We start from the raw sequence: 21,841 nt of genomic DNA, 5'->3' as shown, positions 1-21,841 counted from the left end.
GTTCATGAACTTTGGTTCTTTTCTCTAAATTTTATATATATATATACATATATATGCACGCATTTATTTGTAAAGATGAAATATAAAGTTTGTGCTATTTCTTTTTTATTACCAAGCTGTAAGTACCATTAAGAAGTTATTTATTTCACTAAATGAAAAAAAAATCACTTTTAAATTTAAATTCTTTGTTCATGTCAAACAGTTGGTGCATTTTTTTTTGTTTTGTTTTTTTAATTTCTTTTTGCATATCTTATAATTTTCACAATAAAATAATCTTTCAGAGTTGCAAATAATTCCCTGTAAAAGTTTTAATATATTTTCTATAACTCAGTTATGTTCATAAACATCCAGAATAGTGATTCTCAACTGCAGCTCCCAGGGCTGCATGTGGCCCTGAAGCACCCTTCCCACAGCCCCCAATAGTCTTTCCTCTATAAATATAATAAATTTTTCTACAATTGACTAACTTTGGGGGGGGGGGGGCCTAAAAAAATCCAGGTTTTGGATCTAGCCTGGGTATTTAAAAAGTTGAGAACCACTGATGCTGAAGCTAAAAAATCTAGGTTAATAGTTGTACAAATTGATTTCTCATTTTCATTTGGGTTACATTTAAAATGATTCTAAAATATCAAATGTAAAAATGGACCTACGGTGGAATCAATAAGCTAGATTTTAGAGGCATTTAATTTTGTTGGAAAAATTTCATACAAAAAAAACATCTGTCAGTTCATAAATAATGAATCAATAGCAATTGTTGATGTATGGTCTCTATTCATAACAAAGTAAAGTGCTTTTACCTTCTTTCAGCATTCAATCTATCCCATAGGATTAACTGGACTTGATTTGTACAACAGGATACCCCACAGTTCCCATTGACCAAATTCCTTTCACCAAGGTATTGGTCAACCTGACAGCATAGATAAAGACACTTGCCCAAGGTGCTGTGCAACAATTGAACCTAGGACCATGCAACTGCAAAGTGAATTGCTTAACCACATGGCCATGCTTGTACTATATATAATGGTAGCTAACAACAGATATTCATACATTGTTGGTGGGTAATTATGTAAGTGTAAATATTAACAATGACTACCTTCTTGCATGACTATTAAAACAGCATTGAGAGCTTTCATAAAATCTACAACAAATTAGACATTACATGAAATGGCCAAATTTACTAAACCAGACAAGGCTCAACAGGTTTTTGGTGCAAAACCTTGTTGGATTTCATGAAGGGCTGTAATTTGAATAACCTCTAGCTACTATCGTTAAAGTTATCTATTTTTATATTACACAGAAACTCAAGCACATTCATAGATGGAGTTTGTTGTAATAGAAGTAGAAAGAGCAATGTTGGCACAAGGCCACAAATTTAAGGGGAGGAGGAAGAGTTACTTGATTATATTGGATCCCAGAGCTCGACTGGTACTTTATTTATCGACCCTGTTTAGGATGAAAGGCAAAGTTGACCTTTGTTTCTAAAATAACAATAAAACAGATAAAAGCCTATTAGCTTGGGCTGCAGACTTTTGCTATTACAATATAACTTGCCATTGAGTAAAATTGTTTTCCTCATAACCAAACTGTTTCGTCAATATATATTATATATACACGTAAAGATATATGTTAACATTGAATGGACATACTTTTTTTTTTTTATGTATAGAGATATGTTATTTAGATAGGTGGAAATGGATGTATTTTGATCAGTTACGACTTTATAACAAATGAAAATACTTTTGAAGAACTTAAAATGTCATCAATAACATTTCGACTGACTGATTTGCAAAGTGTCATACATGAGATTCATATGTCTGTGAAGAGAAACTCTGTCCCTCATCAGGATCCATTACCGATGTTGGCTCTGTCAGCATTGGTTTGTTTGTGGAATCAGGGTCTGTTTGTGTGGCTGGAATTTCAGGCAGTTTAGCTAATTTGTTGATGGAATATACTGGGTCCACATACTGAGTAACCTGCAAAAAGACATTAGAAATTTCAGGGTTTTTTCAGTTTGTTTCAACCATTACAGATAAAGACCATGCTGTAGTAGTGCCGTAAAAAAAAAAGCTTGCTCCTCAACCACATGGTTCCAGGTTCAGTCCCACTGTGTAGCACCTTGGGCAAGTGTGTTCTACTCTAACCTCAGGCCAAACAGCCTTGTGAGTGGAGTTGGTAGGCAGAAACTGAAAGAAGTCTGTCAAATATCTGTGTGTGTATATATATATATACCCTACACTCTCTGAGTGGTTGGTGTTAGGAAGGGCATCCAGCTGTAGAAACTCTGCCAAATCAGACTGGAGCCTGGTGTTGCCATCCGGTTTCACCAGTCCTCAGTCAAATCGTCCAACCCATGCTAGCATGGAAAGCGGACGTTAAACGATGATGATGATGATAAAATAAATGAAAAAATGCATTGTAAATAAACGACAGATAAAAAACATATACGTATACTGAGTGTACAACTAGACGTGTGTGTGTGTGTATGTGTCTTTGTCCCCCACCATCACTTGACAACCGGTGTTGATATGTTTACGTCCCTGTAACTTAGCAGTCTGGCAAAAGAGACTGAAAAGAATAAGTACCAGGCTTAACAAAAAAAAAAATAAGTACTGAAGTTGATTCATTCAACTTAAAAGATTGTTCAAGGCAGTGCCCCAGCATGGCCACACTCTAATGACTGAAGCAAGTAAAAGATAACTTATAAAATATATATATATGAAAATATATACAATTGGTATGTGCTCCAGCATGGCTGCAGTCAAATGACTGAAACAAGTAAAAGAATGAAAGAATGTATTTGATTTTGCAAGATTCCTGGGGTGAAATCGTGTGTTGAAAGCAGAGCTGTTGAGTCAAAACGAAAACCTCTGACTCCTCTACTATTGGTACCTCTGACTCCTCTTTATGTAATTAAGTGATTGTGGTCTACGTATCTCATAAAGCATATGCATGTACTTTAAGCAGGCCTATATGTTATAACTGGTTTATATTAAAGAATAAAGATATTGTGAGTCAGTATAGTTTTACTGACTCCGACTCCAGCTACTCCTTAATTGTTTCCGACTCTGACTCCACAGCCCTAGTTTAAACAGATGTTATATTTGGGGATGTTTTTTTTTTTTTTACCAATTAAACATGCGCTATTTATGTGATCTTCACTCTAGTTTTTATTTGTATTATTTTTAGTTTATACATACGTCTAAGTTCTTTCATCACACATTCTGTGACCTCATCATTGACTTTTTGTCCCATGTGTCTCCTCTTGTCCTGTTTTATTATTCCATATATTCAATATTCTGCAGCGTTGAATATAAGTGACTGAAGTGGGTTTCCCCCCAAAGAGTTATCAGAGTAATGTTACTCATAGATTGAAGATCAGAAAGTCTTTCCACATTGACAGGTCACAGCTCCAATACTACAGACATGTTATTAGAATGTCACAGTGAAAAATCACAAGACTCTGAGCCAACTGACAGGAGACCTGGGGTAAACCAAGAATGAGATGGTTGGAGTAAGTCCAATGATGGCGGTGCCTATCAAGGACTCTACCTCAATGACTCTCCCAAGAATAATGGCAGAATGCTGTATTTACCATAAAAGTAAAAGAGAAAATGTAGACTATGGCAAGGCTGTATGGTAAGAAGCCTGCTTCCCAACTATATGGTTCCAGGTTCATCTTGGGCAAGTGTCTTCTACTATAGCATCAGGCTGACCAAAGCCTTGTGAGTGGATTTGGTAGATAGAAACTGAAAGAAGCCTGTCTTGTGTGTATATATACATATATATGTATATATTTATGAGTTGTCTTTGTATTTATGTTTGTTCCCCGCCATCGCTTGACAACCAATGTTGGTGTGTTTACATCCCTGTAACTTAGAAGTTCAGCAAAAGAGACTGATAGAATAGATTGATTTCTTTGACTAAAACCCCTTTAACCCTTTCGTTACTATATTTCTGACCAAAATACACCCCTCATGAGTTTCAATTAAATTCTAAAATAATCATGAATTTAGACTAGTCTCATTAAACACCTGTAACTTTTTTATTTATCAACATATTAATGTGATATTTGGAACATAATTAAAGAAAGGGTTCTTAATCAATTCTATTGCATAATTTTTGTCTCTCGGGTACTACTAGTGTCTCTCACATGTAAATATTGGTTCAGCTTCACGAATCGTACTCGTTCATAATACTGGAAATATATTCATCGCCAAAAGGTTCCTGATCGCTCCAGTAATTTGTTATTCTGGGTAACTGTCTAATACCCATAATAATATTTATGGCAAAAAATGCCCGTATTTCATCTACAGTTCCAGGAAACCACAAGCTATCTTTTTTTTTTCCGGTTTGTTTACATTCTGCGTAACGGTTTGTTTCCGTAGTAATCATTTCAAACAAGCATGAAAAATAAGTCTAAAGGTTTCACTTCCTGAGAAAGACTATGGGTAGACCCTGTCTCCTCATAAAAATATTTTAAAAATCTTTTTCTGGTGTAAAATCATCCTCGCTGTCGCCGTCGCTGCTTTCAGTTTCGGATACAGACATATCCGATTCATTACCGTTCACCACGTGCTTTTGTAGCTCATTCATTCTTTTCTTCGATATCTCCATATCTTCTGTTGAAAAATCTTCAAATTCAGAATCACTGCTTGATAGCATGAAACTTCTCTCCATCTTTAAAGTTGAAAAAAATTAACGCCGCAAAAAATGTGGAAAAATATCTTCCAAAATTCACTGAGTTCAAATATCACACCAAACAATGTCGGAGACAATAACTTAACTGTTTGCAAAGTGAAATCAGGTGTTTTAACGAATGTACTAACGAGATTTGGGTTCAAATATACATTTAAATAACAATGGGTATGCTCGGCCGGCTACGGCTGGGTTAGTCTTATGAATCAAAAAATTCTTCGGCCAGGTTAGTAACGAAAGGGTTAAGGCAGTGCTCCAGCATGGCCACAGTCAAATGACTGAAACAAGTAAAATAAAAAATTTATATATATAAGTAACAGCAACTATGTTGTTAAATATAAGTACCATGCAGAGCTATAGTGCAGCTCTGTAGGTAGCAACAGAACTGTAACTAATAGAGTCTGTTCCTGGAAAGAAAATCAAAAATTATACTTACTGCCATAGTAAACTTAGAATCATCACCTATCTTCTTGCGTATTAATAACCAGACAATAAAAAACAGCAAAGTTCCAAGAACCTTCAGTCCGGCAGAGATACCTGGAGAAGTACAAAGGATATATATACATATATATCAGTCAGGAGAAAGAAAAGCACAATGGATATCAGAATGTTCTGAGTTCAATACTCTAAAGAGATGACTTTAGTTCTCGTCTATGAAAAAAATGAAAAACTTTGGAGGGACTCTAATTTCCCCATCAAAATCCTAAATAATTTTATCTCCAACTAAAACTTAGTTACCACAAGACATTTTCCCGAGTAAATGAGTCACTCTGAACACCATCATCTACTAAAACCTAGCACTCAAGACGGCCCTATCTTCTTTGCTCTCTATATCCTAACTGGATTAATGAAATCATTTCTTCTCTAACCGTAACATCATCACCCAACTGGTTCATCATCTTGTTAATGTTGCCATCATTACAGCCACCATCAACAAAGGAGCATTTTTACAGTTGCTGAACCTGCTAAAAATAGCAACCAAATTCCTTCAGATGATACCCTAACATTTTATAAAGGAAGAACATATTAAGTAACAAGTAAACATTTCTATACTTACAAAGACAGAATGGTTGTGTTGACCTAGGGCTAAACAACAACAACAACAACTGCTGCTGCTGCTGTCATCCTCAGAGTGTTTGCTATATCCTGTGGCATAGGTTGGATGGGTTTGCAATGAAAAATATTTCCATTTGTAAGCAACTGTATTCCCAAGTTTGACTAATTCCTTCCCAAATTCTCTTTGCCCTACCTCTAACACTGTTAACCTCTCATCTCACAACAATCAACTCTTTATATTAGTACTACTGCTCCACCACCATCACCAGTTCTACTTCTGTCCTCATCTCCATAGCTTTTTCCATGAACACATGGATTTGCTGAGACTTGCAGAAGCAGTATTCTACAAGGTGTCCACAAAGACTGGGTACATGGAGTAAATAAAATCATAACATAAACAATTAAATATAAGACATAATAATTTCTTAAAGTATATGTTAATTCCATGTACCCAGACTTTGTGGACACTCTGTATAACTTGATTTTCCTTCCCATAAACCCGTATGTTTTTCAACTGGTCATTAAGATATTGAAAACTAATATAATTGCTGAACTGCAGGATAATGTATCTGTCATTGCCATGTTTGCAAGGGTTGGACAGAGTTTGCTGAGGCAGATTTCCAACAGTTAGATGTCTCTCCTGTCACCAACCCTCACCAATTTCCAAGTAAGACAATTTTTGTACCCCCACAGACAGACATGTTCTCAGAGTATTGGAAATAAATGTTACTGTTTGTTTGACTGGCACTCATTTACAACTATCATGTGATGTCAAGATAAGGAGACAAAAACACACAAACATATGTATATATAGTTGAGTCTTACATAGGCAATAACAAGTGATCAAGACGTCTGGCAATATGCTGTGCTTGAGAAGACATGTCAAGCTAAGTGAAATCATGGTTGTGGTCACTGCTAGTGACATGTAAAAGGCACCCAGCACACTCTGTAAAGTGGTTGGCATTAGGAAAGGCATTCAGCTGTAGAAACAACCACAACATACTGGAGTCCAGTTCAGTTCAGTGGCCTACCAGCTCCAGTCAAACTGTCTGACCCATGTAAAACAGATGTTAAATGATGAGTTTCATTCAGTTTTTGTCTTGCAGATCCACTCACAAGGCTTCACTTGACTTGGGAGCTACGGCAAAAAGACACTTGCCCAAGATGCTACACAGCTGGACTGAACTCAAAACCACGTTAGTTGGGAAGCAAACTTCTTAACCACACAGCTATGTCTGCGTTTCTGGCCATGCCTGTGCCTCTGGCCACACCTGCACTTCTGGCCATGCCTGTGCCTCTAGTTGTGCCTGTACCTCTAGCCACACCTGTGCCTTGGTTATGAGAGACATGAAAATTACAATTTTGCACAAACAGTGCTAACGTGAAATTATGCAGTGATATACACTCATGCAAATATACACATATGCTACATATTAGAATGTAAACAATCAAGAAATAATACTGTTACATACCAACATATTTGTTTCGGAACTGTACAATGTCATAAACAAGACAAGAGCCATTGTTTCCACATTTGTTTCTCCACAAGAGACAAGCTGTGTCTATGATGTTACCAAAAAGTATTGGGGCAGGAATATAGGCTAAAAGAAAACAAACAAAAAAACACTCAGTGATCATCAAAAGCTAAGAAGTTCTTCAAATTTTCTTAGAAAGTTACATTAAAATTAGAACTTAGTGGGAGACTATTTTTGTCATTATGACAAAAATAGTCTCCCACTAAGTCCTAATGCGAAATTGTAGTCGTGGCCGATGTAATTGTCACATAACTGGGACCCATGCCCTAGGCATGTAAAGAGCACTCTTAGAACATTGGGCTTCATGGAGGAGCAGACTAGTGACCGAGACCTTTGGGAATATGCCATACTTAAGAAGACCCTTCAAGCCAAGTGAAATCACAGTTGTGGCCAATGCTGGTGTTATGCAACTGGCACCCATGTCGGTGGCTCATAAAAAGTAACTATTACACTCTGGGAGTGGTTAGCATTAGGAAGGGCATCCAGTTGTAGAAATCATGCCGAATCAGATTGGAACTTAGTGCAGCTTACCAGTTTCAGTCAAACCATCTAACCCATGCCATCAAGGAAAGCAGATGCTAAATGATAATGATGATGAATGTCTGCTAGGCCTTGAGAGAGACCTTTTGAAAGTGAGAAATAAATCTCCACCTGGATAGTACACTAGTTTAGCATCCAGCCATATTCCTTGATGTCCTCCTAACTATTTCAGATAACTAAGTGAAGTAAGGGAAGACAGAATCAAGTGTTTTACCCAAAATGGCAATGAAATAACTAGTGAATTTGAATATATGGCCTAATGACCAGGTAGTCCACCTGACCATTTTACCTGTTTTAAGATAATATGTAAAATATAGTGTTGATGTCCTTGAGACAGGCATGAACAGACTGGAACCTCCTTGCCACACCACGCATGCACACACAAAACAGCTATTCTATTTATAGTACATATGTAGAAATATATAAGTATTATAACTAACAAAATATAAAAATTACAGCAAAAATATCTTACCAAAGAGCCGGAATAAAACAAACTGCATTCCTAGAGCAAAAGCTCTTTCTTCTTCAGCAACTGACCTAATAATAAGAGAAAGATTGAGTTTAGTTAAAGAAAGATCAAAAAGTACTGGTGTTTAATTCATTTAACTAAAATTCTCTAAGGAGGTGCTGCAGCATGGGCACAGTCTAATGACCAAAAGAAGTAAAGCTTAAAAAATAAAGGATACAAGATATTCTCAGAGTTCACTCAAATTGAATACTCTTGATATAGGGGAATAAATTCTAAACACATCAGATGTTTTCAGGTTTGGGAACTAATGAATAATGAGTCTAGACTGAATCAATACTGAACAGATATTTTATGCAGGGCCACCACTAATGAAATGTTTAGATGGAACATAGCATTTAAATTGGCCATATCCGGCCCAAATATTCTACCTATTTTATGTTCAAACCAGCCAGATCCAGCCTCTCACACCTACCTTACAATGTCATTCTAAAAATATGCAATCACATTGTAATCTCAAAGCTATAAAGATAATGCATGATTCATTCAAAACAATGCGAATAAGAAAGCATTACATTTGACTGAGTAATCTGAATGGTGAAGGGTTAAGTTACATTACCAGTGATTAAGTGTTCGAGTTGCTAGAAATGAAATAATTATGTCGACTCACCAATATGTTTATAACAAATCTTAAGTGATAAAGTGTTTAGCTTGATTCACCCTATTGACAGTATTAAAGCATATCTAATCATTTCCAAGAAATTCTCTGCAATGCCTGGCTAGGTGGATCTCACTAGCAAGTAACAGGTGTAGCATTAAACCAGTGGTTCTCAACTGGGGCCCATATGACCCTTGAGGGTCCAATGTAAGATTTTGTTTTTTAAACTTTATGTGCAATAAATTGGTTATACTTCTACAATACACAAAATATTTTATACAATCCTCAATAACATTTAATTATATAAAATATAATGGGAGTTTTTTTAAACATCAAATGGCTATGAAGGTCTGCCCAAATAAAAATAAGAATCAAAAGGGTCCATAAGTAAAAAAAAAATGGTTGAGAACCACAACACTAAACTAACACTGTTTACCTTTAGTAACATATAGTACTTACTTCATAACCGATATTATATATATGAGTTTGCCAACTTAAGTCCATGAGTTTGCCAACTTAACTGGCTCAATGCAGACACACTGTGTTTGATTTTATTGTCATATACCAATAAGAGATTAATATCCACGAGTTTTCTTCACTTTCACCCTTCCTCCTCCACCTGCTGGTCTCAGAGGTCCTGAGAAGGTTACAAATGCAACTTTCTTCCTCTTTCTATGTCATATATATATAAAAAAAACAGTGCTATCAAATATGTCTAGTCTAACAGGTCTTGTGCATGTGAACCTTCTCCAACACTCTCCAAACAACATGGTAGGGTCCATACCCTCCCCTACCACCATTATGTAGATTACAGGAACTTTGGTCACCATAACTAGACTTGAGATGAATACTGGAGTAGTTTTCCATTGCCTTTTCCAGACTGATGAGATCTGAACTAAGAATGTAGAAAGCCAGAAAATATACCATAGAGCAGTGTTTCCCAACCTATTTTTCCCCCCAGCTCCACTATAATTTTCCTGGTAATTGGAAAAAAGTACAGGTGTAGTATGTTTATTGTTAGAAAAAGATTTTCACAATTTCATGTCCCACCAAAAAAAAAAAAAAAAAAAAAAAAATTATGGATCCTATACCCTACCACAATTTTCCTAGGCCACACGCTGGAAATCACTGCTGTAGAGCATTTTTGCCAACATGACAATGATTCTGCCAACGATTCTGCAGAGCAACATGAAATGAAATATCAACAAAGTAGCATTATAAAAATCACAGGAGTAACATCTTACCTGAGAGTAACCATCAATAGTGGCATCTGTGTCCCAGCAACACAAAATGTCATCACAACCAACAAGATTAGAAATGGTAGCAAATTTTTGCAGGTAGTCTTACATGGACCACTTGTGGCTAGAGGCAGCACAACAACTTCAGAACTGGCAAGGTGGTTGTCTAGTATGCAGGAACAGCCACTGTAGTTCTGTAAAAAAATATACAAGCAACATTTTAGATATAATAATATTAAGGACGTCTCTACAAACTGGAGGGAATCTCTTATCATTAAGAAAGGTATCCACCTGGTGGGGGTGTCATTTCTATGTGGAATGTGTTTAATGTCAGATAGATTGTTGCATGTTGCCCACACACACACACACACACACACACACAGAGCATAGGTGTGGGAATAAAATATGCTTAGATGGTGCAAACCCAGGTTCAAAATTTTTCAATGAACATGGTCAATTTTTTTGATCTTGATATCAAAACAAACACTGTAAGGCAGAATCATTAGCATTCTGGGCGAAATGCTTGGAAGCATTTCATCCATCTTCATGGTCTGAGGTTGACTTTGCCTTTCATCCTTTTGAGGTTAATAAAATAAGAACCAGTTGAGTACTGGGGGTCAATGTAACTGACTTACTCTGCTCCCCAGGACTTGCTCCTTTCTACTATAGGCTCAAGGTCTGAAATTTGGGGGAAAGGGTAGGGCAGTCGATTGTTATTGACCCTGAAAGAATGAAAAGCAAAGTCGACCTCAGCAGAATTTGAACTCAGAACGTGGAGATGGACATAATGTCACTAAGCATTTTGCCCAGCGTGCTAATGACTTTTTTCTTCTGTTCTAGGCACAAGGCCCAAAATTTGTGGGGAGGGGGCCCAGTTGATTAGATCAACCTCAGTATGCAACTGGTACTTAATTTATCAACCCCGAAAGGATGAAAGGCAAAGTCAACCTCAGCGGAATTTGAACTCAGAACGCAAAGACAGACGAAATACTACTAAGCATTTCACCCAGCATGCTAACCTTTCTGCCAGCTCACTGCAATAATCATCATCATCATCATCATTATTATTATCATTATTATTATTACACTTGCACATCAATCAAACCAGATAAACTCAATAATGGGAAAAGTAATGTTTCAAATCAGTCCAAAAATGTTTTTACACTCATTCGTTTTGGTGATGTTCAAAGTGTTTTCATTGCTCCTCAAAAAGTTTAGGGGATGCATTCGCACCCCTTGCATCTCCTGTTCCAAAGCCTATGCACATCAGCAATCCACAAACACATTTCCAAGATGAAATGTCTTTCGTGATTATGAAACTCAGACCTAAAATACAGACAGGTTCAAATTTCAAACTGATTTTCCGTTTAGATATGGAACCAATCATTAGTGAAGTGATCTAGTTTCTATCACAAAATTATTTTACTTAACCAACTGACCAGTACAGAAACAAGGAAAAGAGTCAAGAATGAAGTGAAGCTCCATTAAAAAATCATAGTGGCTTCACCTTCTTCCTCTCTCTCTGAGTACCAAGATTAAGTCAGCCAGTCAGAGCACATCCTTCATTAGCAGAGTTTGGTAATTGTCTCTGATTAATTAAAATACAAGACACCAAGCTGGAGAAGATTCTTATGTTAGCTAAAAATATTTTGGAATCAAATATTTCTGTGTTCCCACATGATTTGTCTCAGAAGTATTGTAAATATATCATGTAAAGCTAGTAGAGATATTATGAACAAACTTCACACTAAAAGCTTGTTTGTCACTGATAGAAGTGCTTCGTGGTTTGGTAAAGGCACCAAATTAGAAAGAAAAACATTATGTTGATAAAAGAGACAGAAACTGACCCCCCCCCCCCCCCCACAAAAAAAAAGTATGTGAAGTGCTACACTCACAGGTCTAGGGGGCCTGGTTCTGATCTATGTATGCTGTGGTGTGTTATCAGTAAGTAAATACTAGAGCCCAGTGCAATAAATGGTGCAGGGACCTATAATGTTACTAAGACAGCTCTGTGGGGGAGAGTCATTTTCAAAATAAAAAACAAATGTGGTATGAAATAAGAAAGCAATATTCCAACTCAGCCTTAACTGTGCTATTTAATATCATCATCATCGTTTAACGTCCGCTTTCCATGCTAGCATGGGTTGGACGATTTGACTGAGGACTGGTGAAACCGGATGGCAACACCAGGCTCCAATCTGATTTGGCAGAGTTTCTACAGCTGGATGCCCTTCCTAACGCCAACCACTCAGAGAGTATAAATAGAAAAAAAAATATGAAACAGGATAGTCAATAATGGATATGTTGAACAACACAGTATCAAATTCTGCAAAAGATGTCTAAGTTATAAGTAAATGGTGCTGACAATTCTCTAAAGAAGAGAGTGACGTAACGATCTAACAACCATTATGATTAGCTAACAAGAAAGGAAAACCGATTATAGCAGCGACTCCATCAATTCCTAGGGATATCTGAAGAAGGAATTTTATTCCAAAATATCATATCAGTTATTATAGTCCATTGTTTGTATTATAGTGCTTTGTTGTGTCATTGAAAATATTTTGTTAAAAAAAAAAATATTTAGAAGATCAAGGGAGGTAAATCGTACTTACTGTGGAATGATATGCATTGTTATGATTGACGTAATAATTGGTACAGCCAGCGTGACAGGGTGAGAAATAAGTGATACCGTTTATTCCACAGATTGGTTCGAGGTGATTTGGAGAACAGTCACAGTTAGAGTTACAAGCTGATGTCAAGTTTGCCTCCATTATCTTGTGACCAGTGCTAAATATAAGGAAAAAAAAAAAAGAAAAGAAAACTGAATCTCAGATAACAAAATTGCAGAAAACAAAACCATTTTCAACCCTAGACAATTTACATTTCTAATTCTTCCTTTTTTCACCAGTTTCAGTCACTGGACTACAGCCATGCTTGAGCACTGTTGCAAAAGATTTTTGTTGATTATATTGACCGAGGAGGAAAGGCAAAGACAACATGACTGAAAAGAGTGTAGTCTTTTGGTATTCTAAGAGTTGTTTTTTTTTCATTAGATACACCAATTCTATCATCCCATCGAATATACATGATCATTTTATATACATTTTTTTCATGCTTACATAGGTTGGACAATAGTAAAGTATTCCTTAATGCAGTAGTTCTCAACCATTTCTACTGGATCTCCATAGCCATTCAATATATATATATTTAAAAAATCCTATTTATGGAAATGTACTTGCATAGCAAGTGATCTGATCTGAGATCGTGTGCTGAGACAAAAACAATTGCAGCGTGGAAGGTTTTTATAAGCCATTTAAAAACACACAAAAACCATGAGATTCACTTCAACACTTAAATTTAATTTGCCAAAATATTTACATCCCTTTGAGACCGCGACCTCAGTGAACAGGACGTGATCTCAAAAATCCACTGTATTTTTAAAATTAAATATTAGGATTTATATAAAAAAGATTGAAATATTTTGTGCATTGTAGAAGTATAACCACTTTATCGCACATAAATTTTAACAAAAAACAAATTTTATATGGGCCCCAGCTGAGAAACACTACTTTAGAGTCAAGTATTCTTTCTTGCTAAATAAACTTTTTGGTTGACTGGTTATATTTGAAGACCATTCATTTCTAGACTTTTACTTTTGCAAATTCTTCTTTAATTCTTTGATAGATTTAGTAATGAGAACTGTCAAACAGAAGTTTAAAGAACAGCTGGTTTTAGACTCCTTTGTAATGGCGGAAAATCTGCCTTAATAAGACTCTGTCTGACCCAAGCAAGCATGGACAGGTGGACGTTAAAACAAAGATGATGAATCTAAAATGGCATCATCCAACAAGATAAGGTGTGATTTAAAGGATATTTAGTTTTTATTTCTAGCAGATAAATTGGCCATGTATAGGCTTACTCATTGACTTGCCACTGCAAATGTTTCGTGAAGTGGTTAAGTGACAAAGTATCAGGTAGAATGTTTTGCAGAATTTGTCCTGGCTCTCTAGACTAAGTTCAAAATCCAACTGAAACCAGTTTTGCCTTATGTTCTTTTAGGTTACTAAATGAAGGACTGGTCAAGTATCAGAGTTAACTTCTCCATCTTTCTCTCAGAATTGTTTATATTGAAAGGGCACAGAAAAGAGCATTCATAGACCACAGCCCAACCAATCTTTTCACTGTGTGGACTTACTAACAAACCAAGTGTAAAATAATATAGATCAGGCATGGTAAACCTTTCAGTTCTATATTTAAGAGATGAGAAATTATGTACATTATTTATGGATATTTATCCTCATCTTGTTTGTTGTTAACACAAAGTTTCAGCTGATATACCCTCCGGCCTTCATCAGGTGTCTTGGAGAAATTTTGAACTTCGGTTCTCATTCCTAAGGTATTGTTCAATGTTATTATTATTATTATTATTATTATCATTATTATTATTCAGGTCACTGCCTGGAATCGAACTCAGAATCTTGGGGTTAGTATCCCGCACTCTTAACCACTATGCCATATGGCGTAGTGGTTAAGAGCATGGGCTCATAATGGTCAAGAGCATAGGCTACTGTTCACAAAAGAACAACTAGATGATCATTCAATCTACTAGAAATAGCAACCAAATTTCCGTAACTCACACCATACCATCTTAAAAGAATAAAAGAATGCCCCAGCATGGTTGAAGTCCAGTGACTGTAATGAGTAAAAGAGTAAAAGAATATATAATTAAAATAAACAATGTTTTCTAATTAGATGCCTGAAAAATGCAAAAAAGTGAAATAAAGATTTATAATGACTAATTATCTTTAAAGAGAAACAAAATATCACTGACCTATTGAAATATGGAAATGTTGCACCAGCTATTTTTAAATTATCACATCCAAGGAAGAAGAAAAGGATATATCCACTCAGCGCAAGGATATCAAGAATAAGAGTCATCTGTATGGCCCCTGTAAAAACAAAGTAATAATAATAATAATAATAATCCTTTCTACTATAGGCACAAGGCCTAGATTTTTTTGGGGGGAGGAGGACAACCAATCACATCGACCCCAGTACTTGACTGGTATTTAATTTATCGACCGTGAAAGGATGAAAGGCAAAGTCAACCTTGGCAGAATTTGAACCCAGAACATAGCAACAGACGACCCGGTGTGCTAACAATTCTGCCAGATCTCAACCTTTATAATAATATAAAAGAAATGGGAATAGGGTGCACAATAGAGCTGTTGCCAAACGCTTGCCTCCTTGGCATGGCCAGAATCATTGAGAAAGTATTAGATAGTTGAAGAGAACATATAGCATGGTACCATAAGCTGCAAGACATGATTTCAAATTTAGCATAAGGTCAGCAATTTCAGGGACAAAGTAAGTTGATAATATTGACCCCAGTGTTCTACTTGTATTTGATTTTATCAACCCTGGAAGGATGAAAGGCAGAATTTGAACTCAGAATGTAGACAGACAAAATGCTGCTAAGCATTTCACTTAATGATTCTGTGAGCTTGCCGCCTTAATAATATTAATAATAATAATCCTTTCTACTATAGGCACAATGCCTGAAATTTTGTGAGGAGGAGGTCTTGTTGACTGCGTTGGTCCCAGTATTTAACTGGTACTTTTTTTATCGACCCCGAAAGGATGAAAGACAAAGTTGACATCATCAGAATATGAACCCAGAATGTCGGCACCAATCAATTAAAAGCAATTGAATGTCATTCATTTTTAAAATATAGAAGTCAATATAGGTTGTTTTTTTTTTTTTGGTTTTTTTACATATTTCTTAATGTCAAAGTTGTGTAAAGATTAAAATGGTGCCTAAAATGGGACTGTGTGATGTTCAAACTTTTCTCAAGAACATTACAGATTACTAGTATTAGTCGAAATGGTTGTCACTGAATATAAAAGAAAACGTTTACTATATAGAATCTTTTTTATCATTCTTAGATCATTAAAGATAGAATAATATGAAGTTGCTGGAAATTTTTAGGAATAACATTTATTTATTCTTTACAGTCAGCATCCAGCCTCAGGGGCTTATAGATTTTTTTTTTCTCCTACTCAGTTTTTATATTTGACCAGAACATGAAGACACTGAAAGTGAGAGGAGTATATTGTCCTAGCAGCATTGTAGGCTCCTAAGCAAATCTATGTAGTGGGCCCTATAGTATTTATTTAGAGACAAGTCCCAGCATACATAGGCCTGTGTGAGGCCACTGAAGACGGTACTGATAATATGCTTTCTAATTTCTGCAGCGCATACTCAGGAAAATTTTTTTAGTATATTAAAACTTATAGGAGGCAAAACTTTGCACAGGACCTGCGATGATTTTTTTGGATAAAATGTATGCGTCTTACACGCAATCAAATACGAAGGGAACTAACTCTTTTAACTGGTAACAGTTTCTTCCCTTTATTTTGAACTGCGTGTTTAACTTCATTACAAAATGACTCCAACAACTGTAAACATACATAATAATCATAAGGGTTTAATTAAATGAAATCGAATTACATTAACCTTTTGGACAGAGTTGAAAACGACGAAGTACACAGCCTCCAATAAGGATTCCAACAACAGCACCAGGAATACCAATTCCACCTGTAAAGTTAACAGAACAAAGGAAATTATTTTAAGAAAAGAGAGACGACCAAATGTCAAAATTTTAAATTACCATTCAAGATCGAATTTCATTTCATTTGCATAGGAAAATTGAAACAGACAGCTCACGCCTGAAGTAGTTCTGCCTGAACTGGAAATATCTCAAGTAGACTGTTATGGCAAACTGCTTGTTACTTCAACATTGCCAGTCTAGCATTAATCCTGACTATAATTTAAATCTCATGTCAGTTATAAGGAATTTATAAAACGTTGTGCAAACAAGGAGAAAAGCCCCTTGATCAGAGGATTTACTTGAAGAAGGAAGAGACATAAAAAAGACTACAGCCATAAAAGATCCACAGAAAAGTGTTACTGACTCACTGGCAGTAGAAGAACAGTGGTTGGACTAAAATGTGTATTTGATTCCATAAGGCTGGTGTTCATAGCACATAGATTAAAGAAAATGTGAAGAATCACCAGAAACTGCATCAAACAAGAAATCAGTAATACCAGATCTGATTACAGCCATACTAACAACAAGCATCCTTGATTAACCCTTTTGTTACTATATTTCTGTCAACATGTTGTTTCACTCATTTGACTGTGGCCATGCTGGAGTACCGCCTTTAGTCAAAGAAATTGACCTCAGGACTTATTCTTTGTGAGCCTGGTACTTATTCTATTAGTCACTTTTGCTGAACCGCTAACTTTCGGGGATGTAAACACACCAACATCAATTGTTGCCTTTCTTCCAATTAATTTTTTAAATAATGAAGATTTTCGAAAATACCTTTCTCGTTATTAAGCTGGGGTCTGGAACAAATTAATATAAAATTTTGAAGGAAGATTTTTACTTAGACCACTTTAAAACAGTAAGTTTATGTCATGAGACCTGAGGCAGTCTCAGGTGGGTTGGTATCAAAAGGGATAAAATTCAGCTTCACTTTTGCTGTAAAGTAACTTTGAATGGAAACAGAATGTCATGTCTATGGCAATTTCAGTAATCATGTAGCTTTTAGTTTTGAAATCAAAATGAATTAAAACTGAAATATAAATTATACTACTTAAACAACTCACAAAGGAGTCTAAGAAAAGTCCTTATAAATAGTTGTTAGCAGTCAGGACACTACATCCTTCAAAACTTCCATGCTCCCTGAAATTTGCCAACAGTACACCTGATGCCCCTTTTTTTCTTCTTTCTTTTTATGACTCACTTCCTTTGCATTATTCTAGGTACTGTTCATACACTTATGGCTACTTTTTCTGGTGAGTTGTAGTGCTCCTGAGTAGTGTATGCAATAAGCTCATTATATCATTATAGTATAATGATAGATTCAGACTGTGATAAAATTGGAAAACACACAATCCAATATGAAAGAATTGTTTGTAGCCATCGTAGTTTAAATGAATACACACCTTAGCCAGCATCAACTGACACAACATATTTCTTTCTGAGCTATACATAATGGCACAGCTGACTAATGTGCGTTGATACCTCATCTAAAACATATCAATACCATATTCTTTACTATTAAAACATTTCCTGTTGCTAAATCCACTTAACGTCATTATTTTCCCCATTAAACCCAACACTACAAGAGTGAAAGGTAAAATGTCTTTTCTATTTTAGATTGCATTCCAGACAGCAATAAACCTAACAGGAAATTAGGGTAACATGTTCAAATAATATGACTAGCACTAAAGGAAGCTATTCTGCTGTAACATACTTTCTCCAGTCAACCAGGCCAAGCTGATCATCTCATGGATAGCATGGAATATCTTATCTTATTTGTTTCAGTTATTAAACTGTGGCAATGCTGGGGTATCACCTTCAAGAATTTTCAGTTGTATGAATTGACCCCGGTACTTATTATTTTTATTTTAACCTGGCACTTATGCTAGCTGTCTCTTTTGCTGAACCACTAAGTTACAGGGACATAAACACACCAACGCTGGTTGTCAAGTGGCAATGGGGCACAAACATAGACACACTGAGAGAGAGAGACACGCACACAACTAGCTTCTTTCAGTTTCTTATTTCGTTATTGCCCACAAGGGGCTAAACAGAGGGGACAAACAAGGACAGACAAAGGGACTAAGTCGATTACATCAACCCCCGTGCGTAAATGGCACTTAATTTATTGACCCCGAAAGGATGAAAGGCAAAGTCGACCTCGGCAGAATTTGAACTCGGAACATAACAGCAGATGAAATACCACTAGCCTGGCGTGCTAACGTTTCTGCCAGCTCGCTGCTTTCTTTCAGTTTCTGTCTACAAAATCTACTCACAAAGCTTTGGTTGCCCCAAGGCTACAGTAGAAGACACTTGCCCAAGATGCCATGCAGTGGGACTGAACCAAACTTTCAAATGATTTCCCAATTAAAACAAGATTGAATCATCACAGTAAAAGTTTCTCACCTGTAAATAGATTAGCGACTGAGGTAGAACTTCCAAACTGGGTTTCAAAATATTTTGGCAGGAAAGTAACAAATCCACTGACAATTGAGAACTCACAACATATACCAAGGCAAGTGATGAGGTAAATGGAATTCTTTAGAAGGAGCCAAATAGATTTTGGTATATCTAGAAACAAAAGAACATTCAATTATTTTATCTGGAAATCAAACAAATAGCAATACAAAATTACAATATTTTCTGGCCAAAATATACAGCCAAAAAAGGTAGGTCAACTTATACACCAAGACAGCTTTGAAAGAACAAAACTTCCATGAAAAATGCAACAGGATTAGGAAAAATAGTAACAGTATTTGAATGTTTACTCTATATAGTATGTTGACTTGTATGCTGGAAAATATGATATATGATTTTTTTTTAGGGTACTGTTTTGATGCATTTTATAGAAGATACTGTGAGTTAGAAGCAAAAAGAATAAAACTGATAAGATGCTACAAATACCAAGGTTAAATGTGTTTCTGTACAACCTTTATGTTTGGATGATTGTAAACAAATGTTTGCTGAAGATGTTATATATTGCTTTTGCAGCCATAGGGCAGCTCAGATCTTTGCCAACATTTAACATCTATTTTCCATGCTACAGGCTAAATACCTTTGACTTTTTCCACCCATAAAGATTTTTCAGCCCAATATCTACATGCATTTCTTTTATAGCTTTATGTGCTTCAAGATCCACTGTTCCACATAAAAAAAAGAATTATTTCACCGTCTCAAAAGTTTATAAATCCTTATGACATTGACAACATACAATTCTTGTTGGTAAGAATAAAGTTATTAAAATGGATAAGGACATTCAAAGAATTGCTTTAGGTTCTAATGGCAGAACTACTGTCATATCTACAGGAGATGTAGGTTCAAGTCCCATGGGTAGTCTTTAACTTTTTCTATCCACTAGGGTTTCTCAATTTACATTCTATTATTTATAGCTTTGTGATTTGAGATCCACTACTCCAAAACATATGGCTATTTTAAGAAGCTTGCTTCCCAATCACATGGTTCTGGGTTCAGTCCCACTGCATGGCACCTTGGGCAAATGTCTTGTACTATAGCCTTGAGCTGACCAAAACCTTGTGAATGGATTTGCCAGATGGAAACTAAAAGAAGCCTGCTGTGTGTTTGTGTGTGTATGTGTATATATATATATATATATATATATATATATATATATATATATATATATATATATATATATATACACACACACACACATGTGCGGTGCAATGGGTAAATTGTCACCATTTTATATTCTTAATTTTGCGCATTGTTTTTGATTGTCAACTACACAATATTGTAGGGTCAGTTGGGCATCATCTGTGAGAAAAACAGCAATTCACTCTGCCAGAAATTTGGAAATAACATGCTGTTCTGCTTAGCATTTGCACCAGAAGCACCAATATGAACATTTCAGAGTGCTTGGGTGTCATTCTGAGGACAGTGCAGAGGATTTGGAAAGAGTTGGATAAGGTTACGAAGGTACGGCAGCTCACAAAACTCACCCTGATCGTTCTGATAACAAAAGAACTCCCGAATTTGTTGGTGAGATCCAGACCATGATTGACAACAATCCTTCCAAGTCAATCAGGTCCATTGCCAGGGATATGGGAGTATCTGATTTTCTTATCAGGTAGATAGTGCATGAAGACATTCGGTATTCCTCATACGAGATGAGAAAGGGACAATTTTTGTCCCAAGCCATCACAGACAAGAGGAAAGACCATGCTATAAAGTTTTTGAACAAACTCTAGCATCCCCTGCAAATGAACATGCTTTGGTTTTTCTCAGACGAGAAAAATCTCTGCCAGGATCAGATGGTGAACACACAGAACAACCACTAGCTTACCGTGTCCCAAAAACATGCACCGAGAGTGATAAAAATCAAATATCCAGTCAACATTATGGTATTTGGAGTGATCACTAGTGATGGCGACGTTATACTTCCATTCATCTTCCCACATGGCCTCAGACTCAACATGGAGGCCTACATCAAATGCCTGGAAGAGGTAGTGCTGCTCTGGGTGGCTGCTGGAAGATCCTATGTCTGGTAACAGGATTCTGCACCATGCCATACAAGCAAGAGAACCCAATTATGGTTGTCAGACAATTTCTGTGACCACATCACCCCTAACATCTGGCCACCTAACTCCCCAGACTGCAAACCCCTTGGTGAAGCACAGCTGAGCGAGAGACCAACGAAACTCCTTGAAACACCAAAGATGAACTGAAGGCAAGGATAATGGCAGCATTCACCAACCTTAACAAGGAGACCATCCAGGAGAGTTGCAGGAGATTCCGAAGTCATCTGGAGACCATGGTTGAAGCCAATAGCAATTTTAGTGAATAAATTTACTCTGTCAGTGTTATTTTTATTTTTGTATAATTTAGACAACAATTTATTCACCACATCTTGTATATGCGTGTGTGTCTTTGTTTGTCCCCGCCACCACCTCTTAACAACTGGTGTTGGTGTGTTTGTGCCCCGTAACTTCACAGTTCAGCAAAAGAGACTGATAGAATAAGTACTAGGGTTTCAAAAAAAAGTCCTGGGGTCAATTTGTTCGACTAAAACCCTTCAAGGCAGT

The 21,841-nt window shown here is 36.3% G+C and overlaps 1 protein-coding gene across 5 annotated transcripts in view; it reads right to left on the bottom strand.

Moving 5' to 3' along the window:
* Positions 1–210: 210 nt before the first annotated feature.
* Positions 211–21,841, bottom strand: part of LOC106880027 (solute carrier organic anion transporter family member 5A1) — a 162,699-nt gene continuing 141,068 nt past the window's right edge. For all 5 annotated transcript variants that reach the window (XM_014929828.3, XM_089358708.1, XM_089358710.1 and 2 more), the window contains exons 4-12: positions 19,206–19,370; positions 16,706–16,786; positions 15,020–15,137; positions 12,801–12,975; positions 10,195–10,382; positions 8,299–8,363; positions 7,224–7,352; positions 5,132–5,232; positions 211–1,973 (exon numbers count right to left, since the gene is read on the bottom strand). In XM_014929828.3, coding sequence (XP_014785314.1) covers positions 1,794–1,973; positions 5,132–5,232; positions 7,224–7,352; positions 8,299–8,363; positions 10,195–10,382; positions 12,801–12,975; positions 15,020–15,137; positions 16,706–16,786; positions 19,206–19,370 — 1,202 coding nt within the window. In that variant the 3' untranslated portion in view covers positions 211–1,793. The remainder of the gene's footprint in view (positions 1,974–5,131; positions 5,233–7,223; positions 7,353–8,298; positions 8,364–10,194; positions 10,383–12,800; positions 12,976–15,019; positions 15,138–16,705; positions 16,787–19,205; positions 19,371–21,841) is intronic.

This window comes from Octopus bimaculoides, chromosome 10, assembly GCF_046866305.1.
Source record: "Octopus bimaculoides isolate indiv1 chromosome 10, ASM4686630v1, whole genome shotgun sequence".
NCBI classification, from domain to species: Eukaryota; Metazoa; Mollusca; class Cephalopoda; order Octopoda; family Octopodidae; genus Octopus; species Octopus bimaculoides.
Note: the sequence above shows the minus strand (reverse complement) of the source record. Positions and strands in the feature narration are given on the sequence as shown.